At 45.1% G+C, this 24296-nt stretch overlaps 1 protein-coding gene across 5 annotated transcripts in view; it reads right to left on the bottom strand.

Annotated features, from left to right (window-relative positions):
• Positions 1-24296, bottom strand: part of GRAP2 (GRB2 related adaptor protein 2) — a 230448-nt gene that overhangs the window by 44371 nt on the left and 161781 nt on the right. For all 5 annotated transcript variants that reach the window (XM_040408050.1, XM_040408052.1, XM_040408051.1 and 2 more), the window contains exon 4: positions 17888-18007. In XM_040408050.1, the coding sequence (XP_040263984.1) occupies positions 17888-18007 (120 nt within the window). The remainder of the gene's footprint in view (positions 1-17887; positions 18008-24296) is intronic.

Raw genomic sequence — 24296 nt, 5'->3', positions numbered from 1 at the left:
ATGGTCAAAAATGTAATTTTTTAGTAAAGTGAATCTTCAATTCTACAAACACAGGCTTGGTGGCTGTATGGTAATAACAAGATGTGACTGCCTGCCTGCTCCATTTACTAGACTTTACAGACATGTGATAGTAGATTATATATTTAAGGGTATATTCACATGGTGGGTTTTGTAGAGGCAAAATGTGGCATATTCAAAGTGAAAAACCGTGGCAGAAATCGCAGCAGTATTTGTTGCGGTTTCTCACTTTGAATTCCGAGGACCAGCTTGTGGTTAAGCCCATTAAGTGGAGCTAAACCGTAAACAGACAGCCACAGTGGCTTACAGCCAGACACCACAGTCGCGGATTTACTGCAGCGCCTGGTGAACATCCCTTAACCCTTATAGGACCCTGCCATTTTTCACCTTCAGGATGCAGCCTAATTTTGCAAATCTGACCAGTGTCACTTTATGTGGTAATAACTTTAAAATGCTTTTAATTATCCAGGCCATTCTGAGATTGTTTTCTCGTCACATATTGTACTTCATGACAGTGGCAAAATTGAGTCCAAATATTTCATTTTCATTTATAAAAAAATACCAAATTTACCAAAAATTTGGAAAAATAAGCAAATTTCCAAATTTCAATTTCTCTACTTTTATAATAGATAGTAATACCTCCAAAAATAGTTATTACTTTACATTCCCCATATGTCTACTTCATGTTTGGATCATTTTGAAACTGACATTTAATTTTTTGGGGACGTTAGAAGGCTAGAAGTTTAGAAGCAAATCTTAAAATTTTTAAGAAAATTTCCAAAACCTAATTTTTTCAGGACCAGTTCCTTTATGAAGTCACTTTCTGGGGCTTACATATTAGAAACCACCCATAAATCACCCCATTTTGGAAACTAAACCCCTCAAGGTATTCAAAACTGATTTTACTGACTTTGTTAACCCTTTAGGTGTTCCACAAGAATTAAAGGAAAATGTAGATGAAATTTCAGAATTTCAGTTATTTGGCAGATTTTCCATTTTAATTCAAAGCAAGGGTTAACAGCCAAACAAAACTCAATATTTATTATTGCACACGACCGTATGTGTTTTGCGGTCTGCAAATTGCGGATCTGCAAAAAAAACGGATGACATCCGTATGCCATCCCTTTTTCTTTTGGGCAGATTCATTGTAACAATGCCTAAAACAGACTATAATAGGACATTTTCTATTTTTTTTGCGGGGCTACGGAATGGACATACTGATGGGGACAGCACTCGGTGTGCTGTCTGCATTTTTTGCGCACCCATTGAAATGAATGGGTCCGCATCCTATCTGGAACGGACACGGAAACAAACAACATTCGTGTGCATTAACCTGATTCTGTAGTTTACAGAAACACCCCATATGTGGTTGTAAACTGCTGTACGGGCACACGGCAGGGCGCCGAAGGAAAGGAACGCCATATGGTTTTTGGAAGGCAGATTTCACTGGGATAATTTTAAGCTGCCTTGTCACATTCGAAGACTAGTGATGGCCTTGCGGTTAGCGGTGAACTTTGCGCGTTCACACATATGGCGATATCTGCACTCACCATATTCTTTTGCATTGCTCCGAACTTTGATCCATGACACATCCATCAGGTGGGACAGGACAGCCAATTGAGACGTTTCAGCACATGGACAAACCCCCAACCCTATAACAGAACCCGATCTGGCAGCCATTTCACATTATGTGTTTTTCTAGTGTAGGGAGAGGTTGCATTTTTGAGCAGGGACAGGCTGTTAGGAACTTAGGGACACCAAACGCTAGCTAATAGGGCCACAAAAGTCCTTTTAAGGACTGGAAACGTTGTGCTATCGATAGGTGTGGTACACAGAGGGGTGTGATATACTTATAATATACTTTCTAACATAGAAAGTATATTATAGTCCATTTGTATGCTTCCAGAAAATACTGATTGAGGACTGCGATCTATCAGCTTCCACAAAATAGTGATTGAGGTTTTCCATATACCTGCGTCCACAAAATTACTGCTTGAGGGCGATATACCAGCTTCAACTAACAACTGATTGAGGCCTGCCATGCTTCCACAAATACTGCTCTTCTCTAGGGACTTTGGCACAGGGTCATTTTGAAAATGACAGGCAGAGGAAGAGGCAGGCCATTCCACAGGGGTGGTAGGGTTCGGGCAGGTGCACCAGGCCGGAGCCTAAGTGGGAAGCTGGAGAAGGTGTGTGCGATTACAGTATGTCGAAGGATGCACCAGAGTTGGTTGAGGTGCTCACTCAGCCTTCCGCTTCTGCACCCTCCTCATCCTCTGTATCTGCACCCTCCTCACTCTCTGCTGTATGCACCCCCAAAGACACCACTACCACCACCACCACCACCATAGCCCCTCCACTCGAGTCAGTGAAGGGATTTTTTTCAACGTGTCAGCTGCTGACAATAGTGTTGCCATCTGCAGTCTGTGCTGTCAACGCATAAGTCGCGGTAAGCCCAACACTCACCTAGGGACAGTGGGAGCAACGCCATCAGAACTCACAAAGCCACACTCCCGGCGCTCCACGTACTGCCTCTTCTCCTTCTCCTCCTCCTCCCATTTGTCCTCCACTCCACCTTCCACCATGCTGTCGTCGCGTTCATCTGGCACAAGGCAGGCTTCAGTGGCCCAAATGTTCGAGCATAAACAAATTATGACGCCGGATAATCCTCTTGCCCAACGGCTGACCGCTGGCTTGTCGGAACTGCTAGCCCGCCAACTACTGCCATATAAATTGGTGGACTATATGGCCCAGTTCAGCGGCAAGTTAATATATCTCTGGCACACAGTGTCGGGGCCAAGATACATCTGACCACAGACACGTGGTCTAGCAAACATGGGCAGGGAAGGTACATAACTTTTACTGCCCACTGGATGAACCTTCTAACTGCCATCAAGCATGTAACCCGTGGCACCCATGTGGATTTGGTGTTACCGCCACGGATTACATGCAGGCCGGCCTCTTCTTCTCCTCCTCCTACTCCATCCTCCATCTCCTACTCAGCTGACTCCTCCTTTTCCACTGCTACTGCCTCTTCCGCTGCACCCCCTAAGCTCCCCAGAACCTATTTGACGTTCCAGGTGAGACGTTGCCATGCTCTGCTGCGGCTGTTGTGCCTGGAAGCCAAGGGCCACTCCGGTCCTGCACTGCTTTCAGCTCTGCGGTCACAGGCGGATCAGTGGCTAACCCCGCTCAATTTGACAGTTGCTAAAGTGGTGTGCGACAACGGTGCCAATCTGCTGAGCGCGCTGAAACAGGGCAAAATGACACACGTCCTGAACTTAGTCGTGCAGCAATTCGTTGCCAAATACCCCGGGGTACAGGATGTCTTGCGGCAGGCCAGGAAAATCTCTGGCCATTTTAGAAGATCTTACACGGCCATGGCTTGCCTTGCTGATGTTCAGCGGCGACACCACTTGTCCGTCAGACGTCTGATTTGTGACTGCCCGACACACTGGAACTCCACTTTGTATATGCTTTATAGGCTGTTCCAGCAGAAACGTGCCGTTAACGACTACCTATACGAACTCTGTGGCAGGACAGGTTCTAGGGAGCTTGGTTTCTTTTCACCGCGCCAGTGGCTGCTCATGCGCGATGCATGCAGAATTCTGCGGCCATTTGATGAGATTACTAAACTGGTCAGTCGCAGTCAGGGCACCATCAGTGACATCGTACCTTACGCCTTCTTTCTGGAGCGTGCATTGCGTTGTGTTATTGATCAAGCCGTTGAGGAGCATGAGCTGGAAGTTGAGGAAGTCGCAATGCTGAATGAATTCGCAGGCGGGGCTACTCCATTTGAGACAAGTCAGCAGGAGTCTAAATAGGAGGAGGAGGATGGTGCCTGGGGGAGGAGGAGGAGCAAGAAGAGCAGGCTTTAAACTTTTCGGGGATCCCTGGTGTTGTCCGTGGCTGGGGGGAGGAGACCGAGGACAACATTCTCCTGGGCGATGAGCAGGAGCCAGGGCGCTCCACCGCTTCCAATTTAGTGCAAATGGGGGCCTTCATGCTCCAGTGTTTGAAGAGGGACCCCTGTATAAAAGCATAAAGGTCAAGGACCTGTACTGGGTGGCAATGTACTTAGACCCTGGTACAAACACAAAATGGCGACATGTTACCAGTATCACAGAGGGCTGTCAGAATGCAGCATTTCCAGGCCTTTCTGCGAGAGATGCTGCATTCTGCTGTTGCGGGCACTGGCAGAGGAATTTACACCCACAGCAAAACAGGTGCGGGTACCAATCCTACCATGCCTGCAAGAAGAGGGCGGTTTGAAGATGTGTTGGTCACTTTGGATATGAGATCATTCTTGCAGACGACCCATCGACAGCCGCCCTTCGGATCCAGCCTCAGGGAACGCCTAGACCGACAGGTGTCCGACTGAGAAGCGAGGAACCCCTTGACTACTGGGTGTGCAGGCTTGACCTGTGGCCAGAGCTGGCACAATTTGCCATGGAACTCTTGGCTTGCCCCTCGTCGAGTGTCCTGTCCGAAAGGACGTTCAGCGTAGCAGGGGGGATCGTGACTGATAAGCGCACTCGCCTAGCTCACGACAGTGTGGACTACCTCACATTTTTAAAAATGAATGAGGCATGGATCCCAGAGGAATTCAACACCTGTAATGACCACGTGTAATTGAATTTTCTCATGCCAGCCCACACATATCTGCCACCATCCAGAACAAAAAATGGTCCTTGCCTTATGTATATACAGCGGCATAAAAGGCCTTTTATGTCAGGTGAATGCAAAATTTTTGGGGCCTGTACTGTCCGACAGTTACATATTTATCCTGTGACCGCGTAATGTACCTCCAGCCACAGAATCCAAAGTTCTTTGCTGTCAGGTGAATGCCTATTGGCTCATTTTTGGGGCCTGTACTGCCTGACAGTTACATATTTATCCTGTGACCACCTAATGTACCTCCAGCCACAGAATCCAAAGTTCTTTGCTGTCAGGTGAATGCCTATTGCCTAATTTTTGGGGCCTGTACTGGCCGACAGATAAATTTTTTATCTCTAGCCACATAATCACTCCCTTGTCTCACTCCTCTGCCTCTCATTATGGTGGGTTATGAACCACATTCACCATAAAAACCTTCTATTTGTCACAGGGTCATGTGACTGTGCCCCCCACCCCATACTGTGCCCCTCACCCTGTACTGTGCCGCCTTATACCCTGCATTGTGCCCTCTTACCACACCCTGTGCAGTGCCCCTAGTCATTCCCTGTACTGTGCCCCCTTATACCCTTTTATCAGGTAACGGTATGGCGGGGTTATCCGGTCACTGTACAGAGGTGTTAGCTGGTCAATCTATAGCGGTGGTATCCAATAACTTTATGGCCATAACTGTATCCCTTTCCCTGCCCACGCCATCCTTTTTTAGACCTGGCATGAGCAGAAAACATATGCAGACTGCGGAGCTAAGGACCTTTGCGCCACAATCTGTGTCAGAAATACGCCTAACATAGACGTATTTCTATATAATAAATGACCACCTAATTGTATTATTATTCGGGGGTAGGGCTAATATCTTTATAGTATATAGATTCTAGTCTATTATACTGTGCCCTGTATTTCCCAGTAGAAAATGATCCTTGGGAAACACAGTCCTCATCCCTGACCACCAGGACCAGGTTGCGCTCTGTCAGTACATGGCGGCCTCCCCTCCCCGCCACGCTGCGCCGATGTGTGCTGGTGCTTATTCTGACACTAGGGCTGGGTTCACATCCTATTTTTGCCATCCATTTAATGCATACCAAAAATGTATGCGCTAACAAATGTCTCAGACTGATGCCGTACAGTTGCGTTTGTTCACCATACAGTTCCATGGTAGAAAAAAAAATTACGCTGACGTATGCATTTGTTTTGTGGACTCTGCAGGATACAAAAACGTGGAGTGCTGAACATTTGTATACATCAAACCGATAGGAAATAAGAAATTTCAGGGCACATTTTTGAGAGTTTCCCTTTGAGACGCATAAAAATGTCCCTTGATTAAAATACATATTTTTTGTGGGAATTTTTGCCAATGATTCCCCTCTGGTATATGTTGTGGGACTATTTGTGTACTTCTAGTAAGTGTTTGTTGGCTGCCTGCCATTACAGTGAATGGGGCCTGCCGCGAACGCGTGGTTCGCGAACATTTGATGATAGTTCATCACTATTGAAGACCCTCTGATGCACCCCTAGAGTAGAAACTCCCAAAAAATTACCCCATTTTGGAAACTACGGGATACGGTGAGAGTTTTGTTGGTACTATTTTAGGGTACATATGATTTTTGGTTGCTCTATATTACACTTTTTGTGAGGCAAGGTAACAAAAAAATAGCTGTTTTGGCACTGTTTTTATTTTTTGTTATTTACAATGTTCATCTGACAGGTTAGATCATGTGGTATTTTTATAGAGCGGGTTGCTATAGATGCAACAATACCAAATATGACAACTTTTTTTGGTTGTTTCAGTTTTACATAATAAAGCATTTAAATTTTTTTTTATTTTTTAGTGTCTCCATATTCTGAAAGCCATAGTTTTTTCAAATTTTTTGGGCGACTGTCTTATGTAGGGGCTCATTTTGTTCGGTATGAGATGACGGTTTTATTGGTACTATTTTAGGGTGCATATGACTTTTTGATCGCTTAATATAAGATTTTTTGTTATGTAAGGTGACTCAAAATTTCTTTTTTGACACACTTTTTTTTTTAAAGGTTTTTACCTGAGGGGTTAGGTCATGTGATATTTTTATACAGCAGGTTCTTACAGACGCAGCAATAGCTAATATGTCTACTTTTTTTATTTATTTAAGTTTTACACAATAACAGCATTTTTGAAATAAAAAAAATCATGTTTTAGTGTCTCCATATTCTGACAGCCATAGTTTTTTCTTTATATTTTGGGTGATTGTCCTAGGTAGGTTCTAATTTTTTGTGGGATCAGATGACTGTTTGATTGGTATGATTTTGGGGTGCGTATGACTTTTTGATCGCTTGATATTACACTTTTTGTGATGTAAGGTGACAAAAAATGGCTCCCCCCCCTTTTTTTTTTTTTTTTTCTTTTTACGGTGTTCACCTGAGGGGTAATGTGATATTTTTATAGAGCAGGTCGTTACGAACGTGGCAATACCTAATATGTATACTTTTTTCTAATTTATTTGTTTTACACAATAATATCATTTTTGAAACAAAAAGAAATCATGTTTTAGTGTCTCCATAGTCTGAGAGCCATATTTTAATTAATTTATTTGGGCGATTGTCTTAGGTAGAGTCTCATTTTTTGCGGGATGAGGTGACGGTTAGATTGCTATTCTGGGGGGCATACGCCTTTTTGATCGCTTGGTGTTGCACTTTTAGTAATGTAAGGTGACAAAAAATGTTTTTTTAGCAGTTTTTATTTTATTTTTTGGACGGTCTGGCAATACCTAATATGTATACTTTTATTTATTTATTTGTTTTACACAATAATATCATTTTTGAAACAAAAAAAAAATAATCATGTTTCAGTGTCTCCATAGTTTTTTTTTTTTTGGGCGATTGTCTTATGTAGGGTATCATTTTTGCAGGATGAGATGACGGTTTGATTGGCACTACTTTGGGGTTCATATGACTTTTTGATCGCTTGCTATTACACTTTTTGTGATGTAAGGTGACAAAAAAATTGCTTTTTTGACACTGTTTTTATTTTATCTTTTTTACAGTGTTCATCTGAGGGGTTAGGTCATGTGATATTTTTATAGAGCAGGTTGTTACGGACGCAGGGATACCTAATATGTCAACTTTTTTTTTTTTTTTACATTTAACATAATAAAAGCATTTTTGAAACAGATAAATCATGTTTTACTGTCTCCATAGTCTGAGAGCCATACATATATATTTTTTTGTGCGATTGTCTTAGACAGGGGCTCATTGTTTGCGGGATGAGGTGACGGTTAGATTGGTACTATTCTGGGGGGCATACGCCTTTTTAATCACTTGGTGTTGCACTTTTAGTGATGTTCACCTGTTTTAGTGATGTTCACCTGTTAGGTCATGTGATATTTTTATAGACCCGGTCTATACGGATGCAGCGATACCTAATATGTCTATTTTTCTTATTTTCCCTATTTTTTACAATTTATTTTTACTTTATTTTGGGAAAAGGACGCTTTTTTTTTTTTACTTGAAACTTTCTTATTTTCTTTTCACTTTTTATATTTGTCCCACTGTGGGACTTCATGGTTTCAGGATTTGATCCCTGATCCCTGTTTCAATTCAGTACAATACATTATGTAATGAACTGTCAGCGTCTTATACAGTAAGACGCTGACAGTTGCCTAGGAGACCCAGCCTGCCGGCTGAATCTCCTAGGCTTCCCTATCTGGCAGGCTCTAATGCCTGTGTAAGGCATTGGTGCTGCCATGGCAACCATTGGCCCCCTTCCAGCGCAGCGCGGGGGGCCGATGGAGTCAGAGGGAGCCCCCTCCCTCTGTAAACCCCGCACGTGCCGCTGTCAGTGCTGGCCGCGGCATGTTAAATGGTTAATCTGCCGGCATCACTGCATACAGCGAAGCCGGCGGATGCAGCAGGGGCCCGGCTATCAGTAACAGCTGGGCCCGTTCTGCGGATCAGGCGGGTGCAGCTCCTGCACCCACCCGATTCTATCCCGTACATGCGTAATATTGCAGGAAGGGGTTAAGGTTGTTGCATGAGTAATGTATAAAATAGGAATTAGACTTACCGGTAATTCGGTTTCCAGAGATTCACTCATGACAGCACAACAGGAGGTTGTTCCCCTTTGACCTTCTTGGGACAGGAAACAGAGAGGTTAAAAGGTTCCTCCTACCTCCACTCACCAGTGTTTTTTCAGATTACTACAGCAGGATGGATCCAACCGATTTATTAAAATCATCAGAAAATCTTATATGCAATATTTACATAGTAGTTAGTAAGGGAGGGAATGTAGGGGTGCTGTCATGATGGAATCTCTGGAAACCGTATTTTATCATTAGATAAAAATACAATTTCATAGAATCAGGAATAAGCGTGAGACAGAAACTTTTTGATTCTGCCAGAAAACGAAATCTTGATGACAGAATTTGTGAACCCAGTCGTAACTCTGAAATGTCTCTTTACCTGCATCCTTGATCAGCATCCTACCTCTCTTTATAGAATTATTTTCAGGGGTCGAGTCGAGGGGGAACGCGTGGGAACGGCGTTCCTGCACTTTTTTCATGGCAGGAACGCCGTTCCCTTTCAGGGCAAAAGGACCAGGAGGGGAAGCGGTGAAATCAGATTCACAGGGGGCGGAGCGGAGGCGAGGCCCTGCGTGACTCGCACTGTGCAGGGCAGGCTAAGTGAGGAGGGAAGGGGAGCGGCTTCAGTTAAGGACGGAAGACTCACTGACTGACTCCCCCCCCCCCTCCTGGCTGAGAGCTCCCCTCCACCTATCCTGAGCCTGCGACTGGTGGCGTACCTACCATATAGGCAGACCACGCAGCTGCTATGGGGCCCGTGAGGAAGGGGGGGCCCTGCAGTGGAGGAGAGTCCACACCCCCGTCTATCTTCCTAACTGTCTCCCGTCTGCTAGCCCCGCCTCCTAGCTCCGCCTCCTGTCTGTTAGCTCCACCCACCTGATTCCTCTGGATTGCCACAACCCCACCAGTAATGAAGTAAGTGACGACTTGTAGGTGAGGACAGTGCAGAGGAGTATGTGTGTGGAGGGGGGTCACTCAGCTTTCCCAGGCTATTCCTCTTCACATATGCCATTCAGAACAGGAGGGAAGCTGGGTGTCACTATATTATGTAATGTGACTCAGCTTTCCTGATGTCCTGCATGGCACAAGTGCAGAGGCAGGAGAAGATATGAGGGGAGGTGGGGGTTGTGTTACTCAGCTTTCTCATGTCTCTCCACATGTGTTATGCAGGATAACAAGTAATGTCACTGTATCCCAGCTGTCCTGCATGACACAGAGGATGGGGGAAGGGGGACACTCACTTCATCAAACTTTTCTCATGTCTTTTCTCATGTGCATGTGCCATGCTGGACAGCAGTTAAGTTGGGTGGTATTACATCATGTAATGCCCCAGATTTTTGTCAATATATGCTGAACACTGCTGGAACCTACCGGATCCCATTTACTATAATGGGTCTGTTGGGTTCCAGCGTGAGTACTGCTGCACGAGATGGGGCAGGGGAGAAGTTAGGGACGGTAGTGAGAGGAGCCAGGGCGCATAGTGGGATGGACTAGGAACGGGCATGGGGGCCCAATCTAAATTCTTGCTATGGGGTCCAATGATTTCTGTGTACGCCGTCTGCTGAGGTGAGCGTGGCTGGACCATCCGACCGGACCAGGGTCCTGGTGGTCCGGTCCAGACCAGTCTAAGTGTCTGTGACTGTCCCTGAGTGAGTCCGGGGGCCCTAACCCGCCTGGTGGGAGCGCCGGTGGCCAGCAGCCCCAGACCAGACCAGTCAATACCCCCTCCTTTATCTCAGTCAGTACTCTCATCAGATGTGACTGCAGGCAGCACAGCAGCAGGCCAGAAGAGATCGATCAGCCAGGATTAATGTGCACAGCCTGGGTGGGAGGCCCCCCTTACCCTGGCCTTAGGCAAGTGACAAACTGCCCCCCCTCCTCAATCTTAGGCAAGTGACAAACTCAGCTCTGCTACATCTACAATGAGCAACTACAACAAATGTAATGCCAAACTGCAGTTCCTCTATGCGATTGTGATGCCTCAGATAGCTTCCACTGGACCCACAACCTGTGGGTCCAGTGGAAGCTATCCAAGGCATCACATAGAGGAACTGCAGTTTGGCATTACATTTGTTGTAGTTGCTCATTGTAGATGTAGCAGAGCTGAGTTTGTCACTTGCCTAAGAATGAGGGGGGCAGTTTGTCACTTGCCTAAGCGAGGCCTCCCACTGTGCACATTAATCCTGGCTGATCGATCGCTGCTGCTCTCACATCTGATGAGAGATTTCCTAAGGGGGTATTGACTGGCATTAGGGACGGGCTGGTGGATGAGGGCAGCCACCCGGTCCTGCCTATGGATCACCCAGTTTGCACTTAGCTATGCCCAGGCCCCATGCCAGGGGGTCCCTGATGTATTAACTGACCAATAACATGGAGATCCCAGTGCCAGCTGCCTTGCTGGTGGACGATTGGCATATACTTATGCTGTGGGCCACAGCAGACGTATATGCCAATCGTCCACCAGCAAGGCATCTGGCACTGGGATCTCCATGTTTATTCCATGTTAATTTTGCAGTTGTTTGTGTAAACTGGCACTTTACAATAAATTTTGCACAGAATTTTCAGCGATCTTGGGGGGAGGGGGGGTTGCAGTGGATCTTGGGTAAGTTCCCACACTTTTTTCCCCAGGACTTGACCCCTGCTTATATTCTTAATTAGAGAAAGAATAAATTGTCTTATTAGACATCGGCCATAAGAGGATGCCCTTTACCTCTAAGCCTAGTCTATATGGCAAGTACCATGGCGTAAAAGCGACTCGCTCTAAAAGCGGATAAAATATCTTAACATCAATTATAACCACTACACCGAGTAAAAATTTACTGTAGACCCCCATTGCAGTTCATTCACAAGAGCTCCGGAATGTCTACAAGGTATTCGTAAGAAACCGAGCCAAGCTGAAAGCACTGACACATGGCAGGCATCAACGATGAGGTAACCAAACTGTACCATTAACTTCATACTGGTGCAGGACAAGCTTTGGATACTGTGCCAGGAGGTGTTGGTATGAACTCAAGGCAGAAGAAAGAAGAAAGAACCCTCTCGACGAAACCAGGCCAACCGAGAACGCACCTGCCCGCATAGCTTCAAGGTCAGAGGCAGTCTTAAGGGTTTCACAAGATCTTTACATGGCACTAGCCAGGAGACACAGGGACTGAGGAGTGGCAAGAGGTTACAGGACCTGTGCAGCGTACATAGCAGCAGCTTGTATGTGTGAGCATGGCTGTAAGTGTGAATTTGGACAGAGGAATGCACAGTCTCTATTGCGGTTTTGTAGCTCCCTGGGTTGGCGTAAAGTGAGGGGACTCTCCTTCCAAGAGGCGACAGAGGTGCCCTTGAGGTTATGGGTATTAGTTGCAATAAAGGCAGGGTCCCAAATGTTCGTGGCATCAGCACCCTTAGGTGTAAATAGATAGAATAACATAGAGAAGAGTTTAGTTGGGCATAAGTTGACATTTACTGAAAATCACTTGATATACCAATTTATTGCCATAGAAGGGATAGCTATAATCCATACAAGATGAATTCCCAACCAGGATGGTGCTGCCTCTCTTTATAACAGGTCTGGGTAGGATCTTTAGTAAATTTCAGTGCTCTGGTCACACTAGTGTTCCTTTAATTTCAGGCTGACCCATACTATCTCCAGGTGTAGAGTATATTATACCCTATAAATCACATGGCCGGTACACATATATGTCTTGCACTCCTTGAATTACATACAATTTCCATTAATATTGTCCACATTGTTCATGGAGGAATGTGGCTCCAAATACAGCTTTGCGCTAAACTGTAGATCATGAATAGGCACTGTAGGCTACTCCACTCCTCAAATGATAGTAGAGTGCATAGATTGAACTAACACTCATCTCCACTAGGCTTTCCCTAATCTTTCAGTCACACTAGGTCCTTACCTGGGGTCTTCACCTTAGGACCCACTTAGCTTTAATTTAACTTCCTGCTTCCTACCTTGTTACTTTTATGAGTTAGGGCACCACTTGCCCGGAGGCAAGTGTCAGCCGGCCACTGCCCGGAGGCAAGCGTCAGCCGGCCATTGCCCGGAGGCAGGCGTCAGCAGGCCACTGCACGGAGGCATGTGTCAGCAGGCCACTGCACGGAGGCAAGTGTCAGCAGGCCATGCACGGAGGCAGGTGTCAGCAGGCCATGCACGGAGGCAGGTGGCAGCAGGCCAAGCACAGAGGCAGGTGGCAGCAGGCCATGCACAGAGGCAGGCCATGGACAGACACAGAAGCAACAAGCCAGGCACAGAAGCCATGAGGCGGCACGCCGGGCACAGAAGCCATAAGGCGGCACGCCGGGCACAGAGGCCATGACTTACCAATCTTGGAGTATGTGCTGCCAAAGCAAGCACCAATAATGTCATGCAGCTTCTGCCAACACTTGCATACAGACCGTTGGTGAGGAGAGGAGAAAAGGCGCCATTCCAGCTGCTGACTGTTTAAGGTGCACTAAGGTGCGATCCTACTGAACTTCATTAAGGAACAGTGGATCTAAGCTCCATGAACCCATAGCCGTCCATAGGGAGGTAACCACCAGCTGCATTTCCCACTTCATCAGGCTTAGGAGCAAGCCAGGGGACCTCCACATAAGAAGCACTGGCATGTCCACTTATAGAGTAGGAAGGATGAGGATGAACCCAACGATCGAACCCAGGCCATCAGAGAACCCACCTATAGGCTCGGACTCTGCCAGGTGGGTTCTGGGCTGCTAAGGACCTCTACCCCGAGAGGTGTTAGCAAGGCTATTCGAGACCTGGAAGGAGAGGCCGGACACCCCCGATCCTAGTCCCAGCCTTAGGCCCTAAAAGTTCTTGTAGAATCTCTTCAACCCTAGAGCAAGGAACCTCTCTGTGTCTGTCCCCTGTTGTGCTGTCATGAGGTATGAGCTGGAAAATTGAAATCAGACATTATATAGTACATAACTATGCCTTTGTAACAAAGCTAGAACCAGCCCTGTACCTCACATGGATCCAGAGATCTCCCCATTTATTGCTCTGCTAGATTTATATCAAGCTGGCAGCTCAGATGGCGTGCCCTTTCTGCTGCAGCTCAGGGGGCATGTCCTTTCTGCTGCAGCGCTCTTCCTATCACAGCTCAGGAGGCAGTTGAAGGATGGAACTGACCATATGCGTCCACCTCAGCAAGGTGGACCAAGAAGTAAAAGAAAAAACAGCAGGTGGCGCTATACAGATACACTTTATTGAATAATTCATTGACTATGCTAAATTTTTAATTACATGCAATTACAAAAGTATTCAGATCCAGGTGCTGGTTTGAAAACTGCAGAATATTTTTTGTGGGACAACCCCTTAGAAAAAAAAAGTCCTAGATATGTTAACTAACTGTAGTGTATGATGGAGATGGAAAACTTTTCTAACTGGAGTGAAGCAAACCATGCACCTGGGTGATAATCTTACGAGCAGGACCTTATTATTACAGATGTCCAAAATATGAGGCTGTCTTAACAGGTATAAATCAATTTCAGTATCTTCTCTTTGTAGATACAAAAATGTTTTATATTAATGAATTTCCAGAATTTACTGTTTAATGCTGCCTGAAATCTCTGAAGATTTCGCATTGCTCCGTGAACATCTGCTATTTAGTTGCTGGGAGCTCATAAGGGAAACATGTTCATGGCTACTGAAGAACATGCACATTTTTCTGGAATAAAAAATGAATTTGTCCTAAAAATGACAAAATTTACCTACATCCTTAACAATGGTTCAACCTTTTAAAGGGGTTGTTGCTTAAACACCAGTCTTATCTAAACCCTGGATTGCGCAGGACCTGATATAAAAAAGGCATCCACCTTCTTTCCAGGGGTATGTTGCACCACCCAGGATCCGTCTCCTTCCGGTCCCCGACATTTAAACTACTGGATACGGTCATGTGCACGGATGTAGCCAATCACTGGCCTGAGTTCTGACGTGTGCCCAAGTGGTCCATGTCACTGCTGTATCTCTTAGGACCAGAAGGAACCAGATCAGGACCTGGGCACTGGAATAGAGTGGTGGAAACCAGGTGAGTGTCTTTGTTATGTCGGGGGCGCAGCGCCTAGATAAAATTGAAGTTGAAGCTGGATAATCCCTTTAAAGACGACAGTGATTTTTTTTCCCATCACATGTTTTACTATTTTTCAACAATAAAAACTGAAAATAATTCACTCTTGTTTCATCACAAACCGAGTCATAACTCTGTTTTATAATAATATTGTCATTTTTAGATTTTTCTATAATTTATTGCAAAACTCCTGTATTGCACATTGTATTATAACTGTGAGTGTTAGGGCCTCGGCTGCCATGGCAATCGATTAGCACCACAATCATGTTGTGGGGGGAGAGGGGTATCGCTATTAAGATAATGGGTTAAATATCTCTAATCAGAGTTATCTGCAATATACAGCCTACACCCGCTGCTGATGACGTGGGCACACTCCATTCCTTTGCAACATGCAAAAAGTATAGGCCACCTGCAGCTGCCACCATGCATTGGGGGAGGGGTGTTACTGACTCCTACGTCACCACACGCTGGTCATTGCACTACTACCCCTCCTGCCAGGCACCCATTCAACATCCTTGGCACCCCAAACTACCATCGAGCAGGAGCCCCAACTACGGGGAGTGCCCCAAGGGAAGAAAGGGTGCGCCCTCCATTCATTGCATCGGGCCTTGGGAGCGACGGCCTGAGGGAGACCACTGGGACACATCCTATAGTCAGGGCCACTACCACCCCCATCGTCCATCCCGGCTCCTCAACGGCTTGCTACACTAGCAGGGAAAGTGTTCCCTGGTTAAAGGGGTTGTGTCACTTCAGAAAATAGCATTTATTATGTAGAGTAAGTTAATATAAGCCACTTACTAATGTATTGTGATTGTCCAGATTGCTTCCTTTGCTGGCTGGATTCTTTTCCCCATCACATAATACACTGTTGGTTTCCATGGTTCCAACCACCCTGTAATCCAGCAACGGTGGCCGTGCTTGCACACTATAGAAAAAAGCACTGGCCTATGTGAAGTCCCACAGTCCCAGCCATCAGAAAGGCAGGCTCTTTTACCTATAGTGTGCAAGCATGGCCATCAACTGATGGATTTCAGGGTGGTCGTAACCATGGAAACGAGCAGTGCATAATGTAAAGGAATAATTTTGAGTAGGAAAATAAAAAAAATCCAATCTGGTCCTTATCTGCAGCACTACTTATGTACTACTGCAGAAAATAGACCAAGATCATGGGGACAGATTCCATTTCAGCATTTTTGTAAGATATTTATTAGAGAAAGGTGTTTCTTTTTACTAGAAAACAGGGTGCAAAGAGTCTTCTTAGAAATGCTCTAACTAAGCACTGCTAAGGTGAGTCTGTCTTCAGCGTTCTTTTGAGCACTGTAGACGACTATATGGAACATACAGAAGTTGGCTGCCAGCTTCTACCAGGCTACTTAACTCATTACCCCAGCCCCGGTCTCCCTATATGTGCCCTCTTTAACTCATTACCCCAGCCCCGGTCTCTATATGTGCCCCCTTTAACTCATTACCCCAGCCCCGGTTTCCCTATATGTGCCCTCTTTAACTCATTACCCCAGCCCTGGTCTCTATATGTGCCCCCTTTAACTCATTACCCCAGCCCCGGTTTCCCTATATGTGCCATCTTTAACTCATTACCCCAGCCCCGGTTTCCCTATATGTGCCATCTTTCACTCATTACCCAGCCCTGGTCTCTATATGTGCCATCTTTCACTCATTACCCCAGCCCTGGTCTCTATTTGTGCCCCCTTTAACTCATTACCCCAGCCCCGGTTTCCCTATATGTGCCATCTTTAACTCATTACCCCAGCCCCGGTTTCCCTATATGTGCCATCTTTCACTCATTACCCAGCCCTGGTCTCTATATGTGCCATCTTTCACTCATTACCCCAGCCCTGGTCTCTATATGTGCCCCCTTTAACTCATTACCCCAGCCCCGGTTTCCCTATATGTGACATCTTTAACTCATTACCCCAGCCCTGGTTTCCCTATATGTGCCATCTTTCACTCATTACCCCAGCCCTGGTCTCTATATGTGCCCCCTTTTACTCATTACCCCAGTCCCGGTCTCCCTATATGTGCCCTCTTTAACTCATTACCCCAGTCCCGGTCTCCCTATATGTGCCCTCTTTGCTTGTCTCCCTGCCTGTTTGCCTTGCTGTCAGTGCCAACTGCTGGCAGCTTTACTTGTTTATCTCTGTTCCCTGCTTTTTTTCAGTTACTGACCAAAAGGAAGATAGAGAACAGAACTAGCAAGTGTACAATGTCTCTGCATGCCTACTGCCAGCACTAAGCACTGGAAGCCCCATTCTCCTCTGTCTTCCCTGTTAGTTACTGATGATCAAATGCAGGAGTTGCAGAAGGGTTGTTCCATCAGATAGGCCACCACTCTCTGATCAGTGGGGGTCTGACACTCTGCACCCCTGCTGATCAGCTGTTCTGCACTATCCCTGGTGTGGTGGATGGCATTGGGTACTGCAGCACTGCTTCCATTCACTTCAGAACAGATCATAGTGCATGGTGTCGGAGGGTTAGACGTCCCCTTTAAGGTGCAAGTGAATGGGTGACAGACTCTTCTTTTAATGGAACAGTTTTTAGCATCGGTATATCTGCAGGGATCAATAGCAACAGGGGTTTCCTTCAACAAGGCTCCTGGTTCTTTACCCTCCTTGGTGATTGGGCCTCCTTTTACACCCGCTGCCCTTTTCCTTCTATAAGGATTTATGGGGTTGCTCTGCCATGTCTCCCTCGGGCTGTAGTTGTCATTGGGACAGCTAGTCAGAATGCAGAACTGCTTGAAGTGGATGTCTCGTCAGTCCCATGTACTAACGCTAGTGCCAATAATCCTCCAGTGGCGCAGGTATTACCCACTGACTGAGCTGGAATAAAACTTAGGGTCACATACCTGTACACAACGCGCATGAGCCCGAAACATCCTGTCTGCCCTTTTTCGGTCCAGGCAGTATCTCCTACATTGGCCCAACGCCCACTGGTGTACCCTACATACAGTATGTACCCTATAATGTATTTTGCAAATGTGAAACTACCGTAGCTTTTGTAAATGACAAAAGGTAGAGTAAAAAGCTTGATCAAGGTATAATAGAAACCTACCTGACTGAGATGGAGAATTCCCCTCTAGATGTTTGACTTGCACGGATAATGAAATATCCCACCTGCTTGCTTATGAGGACGTTCTCAGCTTCAACACGAGTAGATTTTTCGCAAAACCAACTGCCATATAAAAAAGGAATAGATTAGTTCTACGTAAGAAACATACATATTCATCAATTTAGCGTTTGCAAGGTTAAGTGACCTCTATCAAAAAGTAAAAATATATGTTATTACATGCAGAGCTGGGTAGACGCATCGGTGCTGGAGAGATGGGGCTTAGTTGAGTGTGTAATTAGGAGCACCATTTTGGAGTACCATGATTTATTTGATTTTGTGTTTTACAATTTACTATTCTTTCATCCACCTATACACATATATTACACATATACAGTATATAGGTATTTTTGTGTCATATTTTTTCAGTCAATTTTTAGCAACCTCTAATATGCGCAAACACTTTATTCATCCATAATCCGCTCTGTGTTAATACACAGCACCTAATGATTTATCAAAGTCATACTGGACAGATATATGCCTAATTATGCGCATAGCAAAGTTAATTTTACTGCCTGGTGACTTTCTATGGAAAAGGCCTAGAAAATGGCACACATTAGCTGCAATCTGTTTTTGATGTATAATATAGACTTAATGGAACAAGCTCTAAATTTTAGGCTCCTGCCCAGAACTAGAGCTTACAGCGGATCTATTTTGGAGAAGCTCCAGTTGTATTCCCATCCACTGGGGCTGGCACACTACTCCCAGTCCAGTTATTAATCAGATGCTTGCACAAGATGTACAGTGTTCTAGGGTTAGTACTGCAGTTAGCGAAATATTCTAATACCTGCAAAAATTTGTATCAGGTGTTTTTTTTATTTTAGAAGTTTCATTGTTATAAAGATAAATCAATGCATTTTCTCTTTCTATTAAGTACTCAAAGTACTTAAATGGTTTACGTCATCAGAAATTACGTTATGTAGCTGACTGATTAGCGATGGGCTAATGTCAGCAGTACATAACAGTGGGCTTTAGAACTCCCTGCCTGCCGCCGTTTTCTTATAATAGACTTTAAAAATATGCTAATGAGCCTCTAGGTGCTATGAGGGCATTGCTTCAGCCCCTAGAGGCTCGGTCCACTCACCCTTTGGCACACCCAGGTCCCATTGATTGACTGGTGAGTTCTCTTCTTCCAGTAAATCCTGCGCCTGCGCCGTCCCGTTTACTATTCGGCGCAGGTGCAGTGAGTGAAGGACTCGCTCCTGCTGCCGGCCTCACTCATTGCGCCTGCGTCAGCTTCCCTCACTGTGCAGGTGCCGGATCATTTAGTATTCGGCGCAGGCGCAGTGAGTGAAGTAAGCGCTCCGAGCGCGTCCTTCACTAACTGCTCCTTCGCCGAATAGTAAACGGGACGCCGCAGGCGCGGGATTTACTAGACGAAGAGGAGAACTCGCCAGTCAATCAACGGGACCTGGGTGTGCCAAAGGGTGCGTAGACCGAGCCTCTAGGTGCTGAAGCAACGCCCTCATAGCACCTAGAGGCTCATTAGCATATTTTAAAAGTGTTTATTTTAAGAAAACGGCGGCAGGCAGGGAGTTCTAAAGCCCACTGTTATGTACTGCTGACATTAGCCCATCTCTAATCAATCAGCTACATAAGGTTATTTCTGATGACAGAAACCCTTTAAATCCACATTACATGGGTTTCATACTGTATATCGTATCATACCTGCTAGAGGTCACATATGACAGTGCACAATCATATGATGTAACCTTCTCCCCATAAATCACCCTCTAATAGGTGTGAATGACATGAGCCTGACCATAAGACCTCATGTACACAGCAGAGCCATGGGCATAGAGCTCAGACAGTGGTATGTGAAGACAAGAGCAAGCACCTCAAATTCTTAGAAGGAAATGACAGGTCGCAGACAGAATGGAGTGTTCTACTGTTTATTTGTAGAGGGCCACCTGTAGGTCATGGCATTACTTCAGTTATGGCACACCCTGGTATACTGCACCCTCTCTCCCAACTACGAATTGTGAAGGTTCTCTGGAAATCTAGGTCTCTTGGCACACCGCTGGCTGAGAAACAGATCCTCTCCCGAGCTGTCATCTTCCCCAGGTCTGTAAGGATTTCATCTTTTGTGCCATGGCAATTTTAATATGCCCCTCCTGCAGAGCTGTGTCCTCCACCTGTGGTTGACCGCTATTTTATTGCTCATCTGAGCCTGTATTGCAGCCAGCCTGCTGGAGGTTTTTTCAAAAAGAGGTTCATCATTGCAACACTGTATCCCAGAGAAATTGCAAGCACCACCATGACCAACAGACAGGCTGCAGACAGGAGGGAACATTTGTTAGGTTCTTCAAGTAAACAACCTGAGTACAGTAATTCAGGTGGTGGTTAGAAGAAGGTTGGATTAGCACAGTCCAAATAGTCTTTGATATACAGTCAGGTCCATAAATATTGCGACATCGACTTTTTCTGGCTCTATACACCACCATAATGGATTTGAAATGAAACGAACAAGATGTGCTTAAACTGCAGACTGTCAGCTTTAATTTGAGGGTATTTACATCCAAATCAGGTGAACGGTGTAGGAATTACAACTGTTTGCATATGTGCCTCCCCCTTGTTAAGGGACCAAAAGTAATGGGACAATTGGCTTCTCTGCTGTTCCATGGCCAGGTGTGTGTTATTACCTCATTATCCCAATTACAATGAGCAGATAAGAGGTCCAGAGTTCATTTCCAGTCTGCTATTTGCATTTGGAATCTGTAAACAAAGTGGAGAGATAGAGCCGAGCTGACTTTATAGTGTTAGACTATGAGTCCCGTATGTTTGCAAGCTGTCAGTAAGTACTTGCCGGTGCTTCCTAACTCTGTGTACTAAAGCAGCTCGTTCGTTCAGCAAACAGATCGCAATCAGTTTACAATCAGTGATGCAGTTACCGCTACTTGCCTGTGCTGGACTGGAGTACGGGATCCTCGCTGGTGTTTGTAGTGGTTTCTACTGTAGTGTGGAAATCTTCAGTCTCCTCTGCCAGCGCGCGCGGTCCTGGCCGGTGACACGTGCGCGCGAGCGAAAACTCCTTGGTAATCTTAGGCAACGGTAATTCCGTGTGACGTCACACTAAGGACGGATGCCTCCTTGGACCACAAAACCTCAGACGCGTTTTGGAATTAGCGAATTCCTTCATCAGGGATGGCTATTGCTTCTTCTCTGTGGCAATAAATAGATGTTCGTTCCCATGGTTACCAGTCCTCCAATCTTTCTCACACTCACAGATTACCATATGTCTTCATGTAGTTAAACCATTTTTGGAGCTGTTTTCTAGTGTTTTTACATATGATGAGGGGAGATAGTCCAGATGGGGGGTACTTATGATAATATACTTAGTGCCCCACACTTATATACACCAGGGGGTCTGTTTATTGAACAATCCTATGAAAAATTCTACGAAAAGGCGAATAATTCCATCTCTTGATTCAGTCCCCCTGGTGCAAGGCTGTCCAAGTTGTAAATCCACTTTGTTTCATTCCTTGACATTAATTTAATATAACCACCACCCCTCTTGTTCCAGTGCTCCAAAGATGGACCCCCCAAAATTCCGTCTGTGTTTATATGCAAAATGATGGGAGAGTGGGTGGCCATCGTATTTTTTATGTATATTGCCAATATGTTCCTTTATCCTAGTTTGTAGGCTTTTTGTTCTCCCTACATACAGTTTTTTACAGGGGCATTTTCTGAAATAAATAACACCACCTGTGTGGCATATAAGGTGACCTATTTTAAATGTTTTTTGTACACCCTCTATTGTTTTTATTGGTCCAGTTTGTTTTGTAATATAACAGGCTTTGCAGACTTTGCAGGGAAAAAAAACTGGATTTAGTATTATGTGGATTCTGCATGTTCTTTTTGGTTGTTTTAGAGGAGGGGGCTATTAAATTTCCCAAATTTTGTGCCTTCTTAAAAATGAAGCGTCGGTATTGTGGTATTTTTCCCCCAATTATTTTATCTTGTTTCAAGATATCCCAGAGACGTTTCACTATTTTCTTGAAGAGGAGTTCCCTCTCATAATATTTTTCGCAACGATGGGGATTTCGAAATCCAGTTCCTCATTCTTCTCTAATGACTCTTTTTTTATTATTATTTTTATTTTTATTTAACAGTGTTTTTCTATCTATCTGTGCTAGTGTGACGTCACATGGAATCACCATTCCGTAAGATTACCAAGGAGTTTTCTCTCGCGTGCACGTGTCACCGGCCGGGACCACGCGCGCTGGCAGAGGAGACTGAAGATTTCCACACTACTGCAGAAACCACTACAAACACCAGCGAGGATCCCGTACTCCAGTCCATCACAGGCAAGTTGCGGTAACTGCATCACTGATTGTAAACTGATTGCGATCTGTTTGCTGAACGAACGAGATGCTTTAGTACACAGTTAGGAAGCACCGGCAAGTACTTACTCACAGCTTGCAAACATACTTGACATAGCGTAAGGTACGGGACTCATAGTCTAACACTATAAAGTCAGCTGGGCTCTATCTCTCCACTTTGTTTACACACACATTCCCTGAGAGCTTGGGCAATTAACCCTCTGTTGACCCGCAGAGGCACACTCCAGACAGAGTATTATATAGTGCTAGAAAACACACTTATCTCTCTCTTCAGATCAGGGCAGCGCGGGAATCGGCTCTCTTGTCTTACAGTTTGCATTTGGAATCTGTTGCTGTCAACTCTCAAGATGAGATCCAAAGAGCTGTCACTATCAGTGAAGCAAGCCATCATTAGGCTGAAAAAACAAAACAAACCCATCAGAGAGATAGCAAAAACATTAGGTGTGGCCAAAACAACTTAAAAAGAAGGAATGCATTGGTGATCTCAGCAACACCAAAAGACCCGGAAGACCACTGAAAACAACTGTGGTGGATGACCGAAGAATTCTTTCCCTGGTGAAGAAAACACCCTTCACAGCAGTTGGCCAGATCAAGAACACTCTCCAGGAGGTAGGTGTATGTGTGTCAAAGTCAACAATCAAGGGGGGTTTACCACAAGATGTAAACCATTGGTGATCCTCAAAAACAAGAAGGCCAGATTAGAGTTTGCCAAACTACATCTAAAAAAGCCTTCACAGTTCTGGAACAACATCCTATGGACAGATGAGACCAAGATGAACTTGTACCAGAGTGATGGGAAGAGAAGAGTATGGAGAAGGAAAGGAACTGCTCATGATCCTAAGCATACCACCTCATCAGTGAAGGATGGTGGTGGTAGTGTCATGGCGTGGGCATGTATGGCTGCCAATGGAACACATTCTCTTGTATTTATTGATGATGTGACTGCTGACAAAAGCAGCAGGATGAATTCTGAAGTGTTTCGGACAATATTATCTGCTCATATTCAGACAAATGCTTCAGAACTCATTGGACGGCGCTTAACAGTGCAGATGGACAATTACCCAAAGCATACTGCAAAAGCAACCAAAGAGTTTTTTAAGGGAAAGAAGTGGAATGTTATGCAATGGCCAAGTCAGTCTCCTGACCTGAATCCGATTGAGCATGCATTTCACTTGCTGAAGACAAAACTGAAGGAAAAATGCCCCAAAAACAAGCTGGAACTGAAGACAATTGCAGTAGAGGACTGGCAGAGCATCACCAGGGATGAAACCCAGCGTCTGCTGATGTCTATGCGTTCCAGACTGCAGGCTGTAATTGACTGCAAAGGATTTGCAACCAAGTATTAAAAAGTGAAAGTTTGATTTATGATTATTATTATGTCCCATTACTTTTAGTTCCTTAACAAGTAGGAGGCACATATGCAAACTGTTGTAATTCCTACACCGTTCACATGATTTGGATGTAAATACCATCAAATTAAAGCTGACAGTCTGCAGTTAAAGCACATCTTGTTAGTTTCATTTTAAATCCATTGTGGTGGTGTATAGAGCCAAAAAATTTAGAATTGTGTCGATGTCCCAATATTTATGGACCTAACTGTATATAGTTGGCTGCAGAATCTGACTGTAGTTCTGCAAAAGCCCTTGTGCCTGCACTTTACTCGGGCTAAACAATGAGCCCACTCAGCCCATAGCAGCTTTGTTGGGCTATGCCCAACTGACAGTCTGGCAGGAATGGGGGTTTATGCTGTACACCTGGCCAACTCTGGACTCCTCGCAGGTGGGTCATGCCTTCCAATTCTGCAACCCCTCCCCTATCACTCTAAATGGTTAGTCCAAAACTCTATTATAACCCTATAATATTTTAGTTATTGTTTCCCCTTTAATTCCTTGTTAAGTAGTAGGTTAGTGGTACATGGTGGTACCCTGTGTTTCAGAAGTATGAAGTACTTGTACCTGTGCACTGCACACTGAATACCTTTAGGAGAGGACAGGAGGCTAGAAAACATATAG

Source organism: Bufo bufo, chromosome 9 (assembly GCF_905171765.1).
Source record: "Bufo bufo chromosome 9, aBufBuf1.1, whole genome shotgun sequence".
NCBI lineage: Eukaryota > Metazoa > Chordata > Amphibia > Anura > Bufonidae > Bufo > Bufo bufo.
The sequence above is the reverse complement of the archived record's forward strand: the minus strand, read 5'-3'. Positions and strand labels throughout refer to the sequence as shown.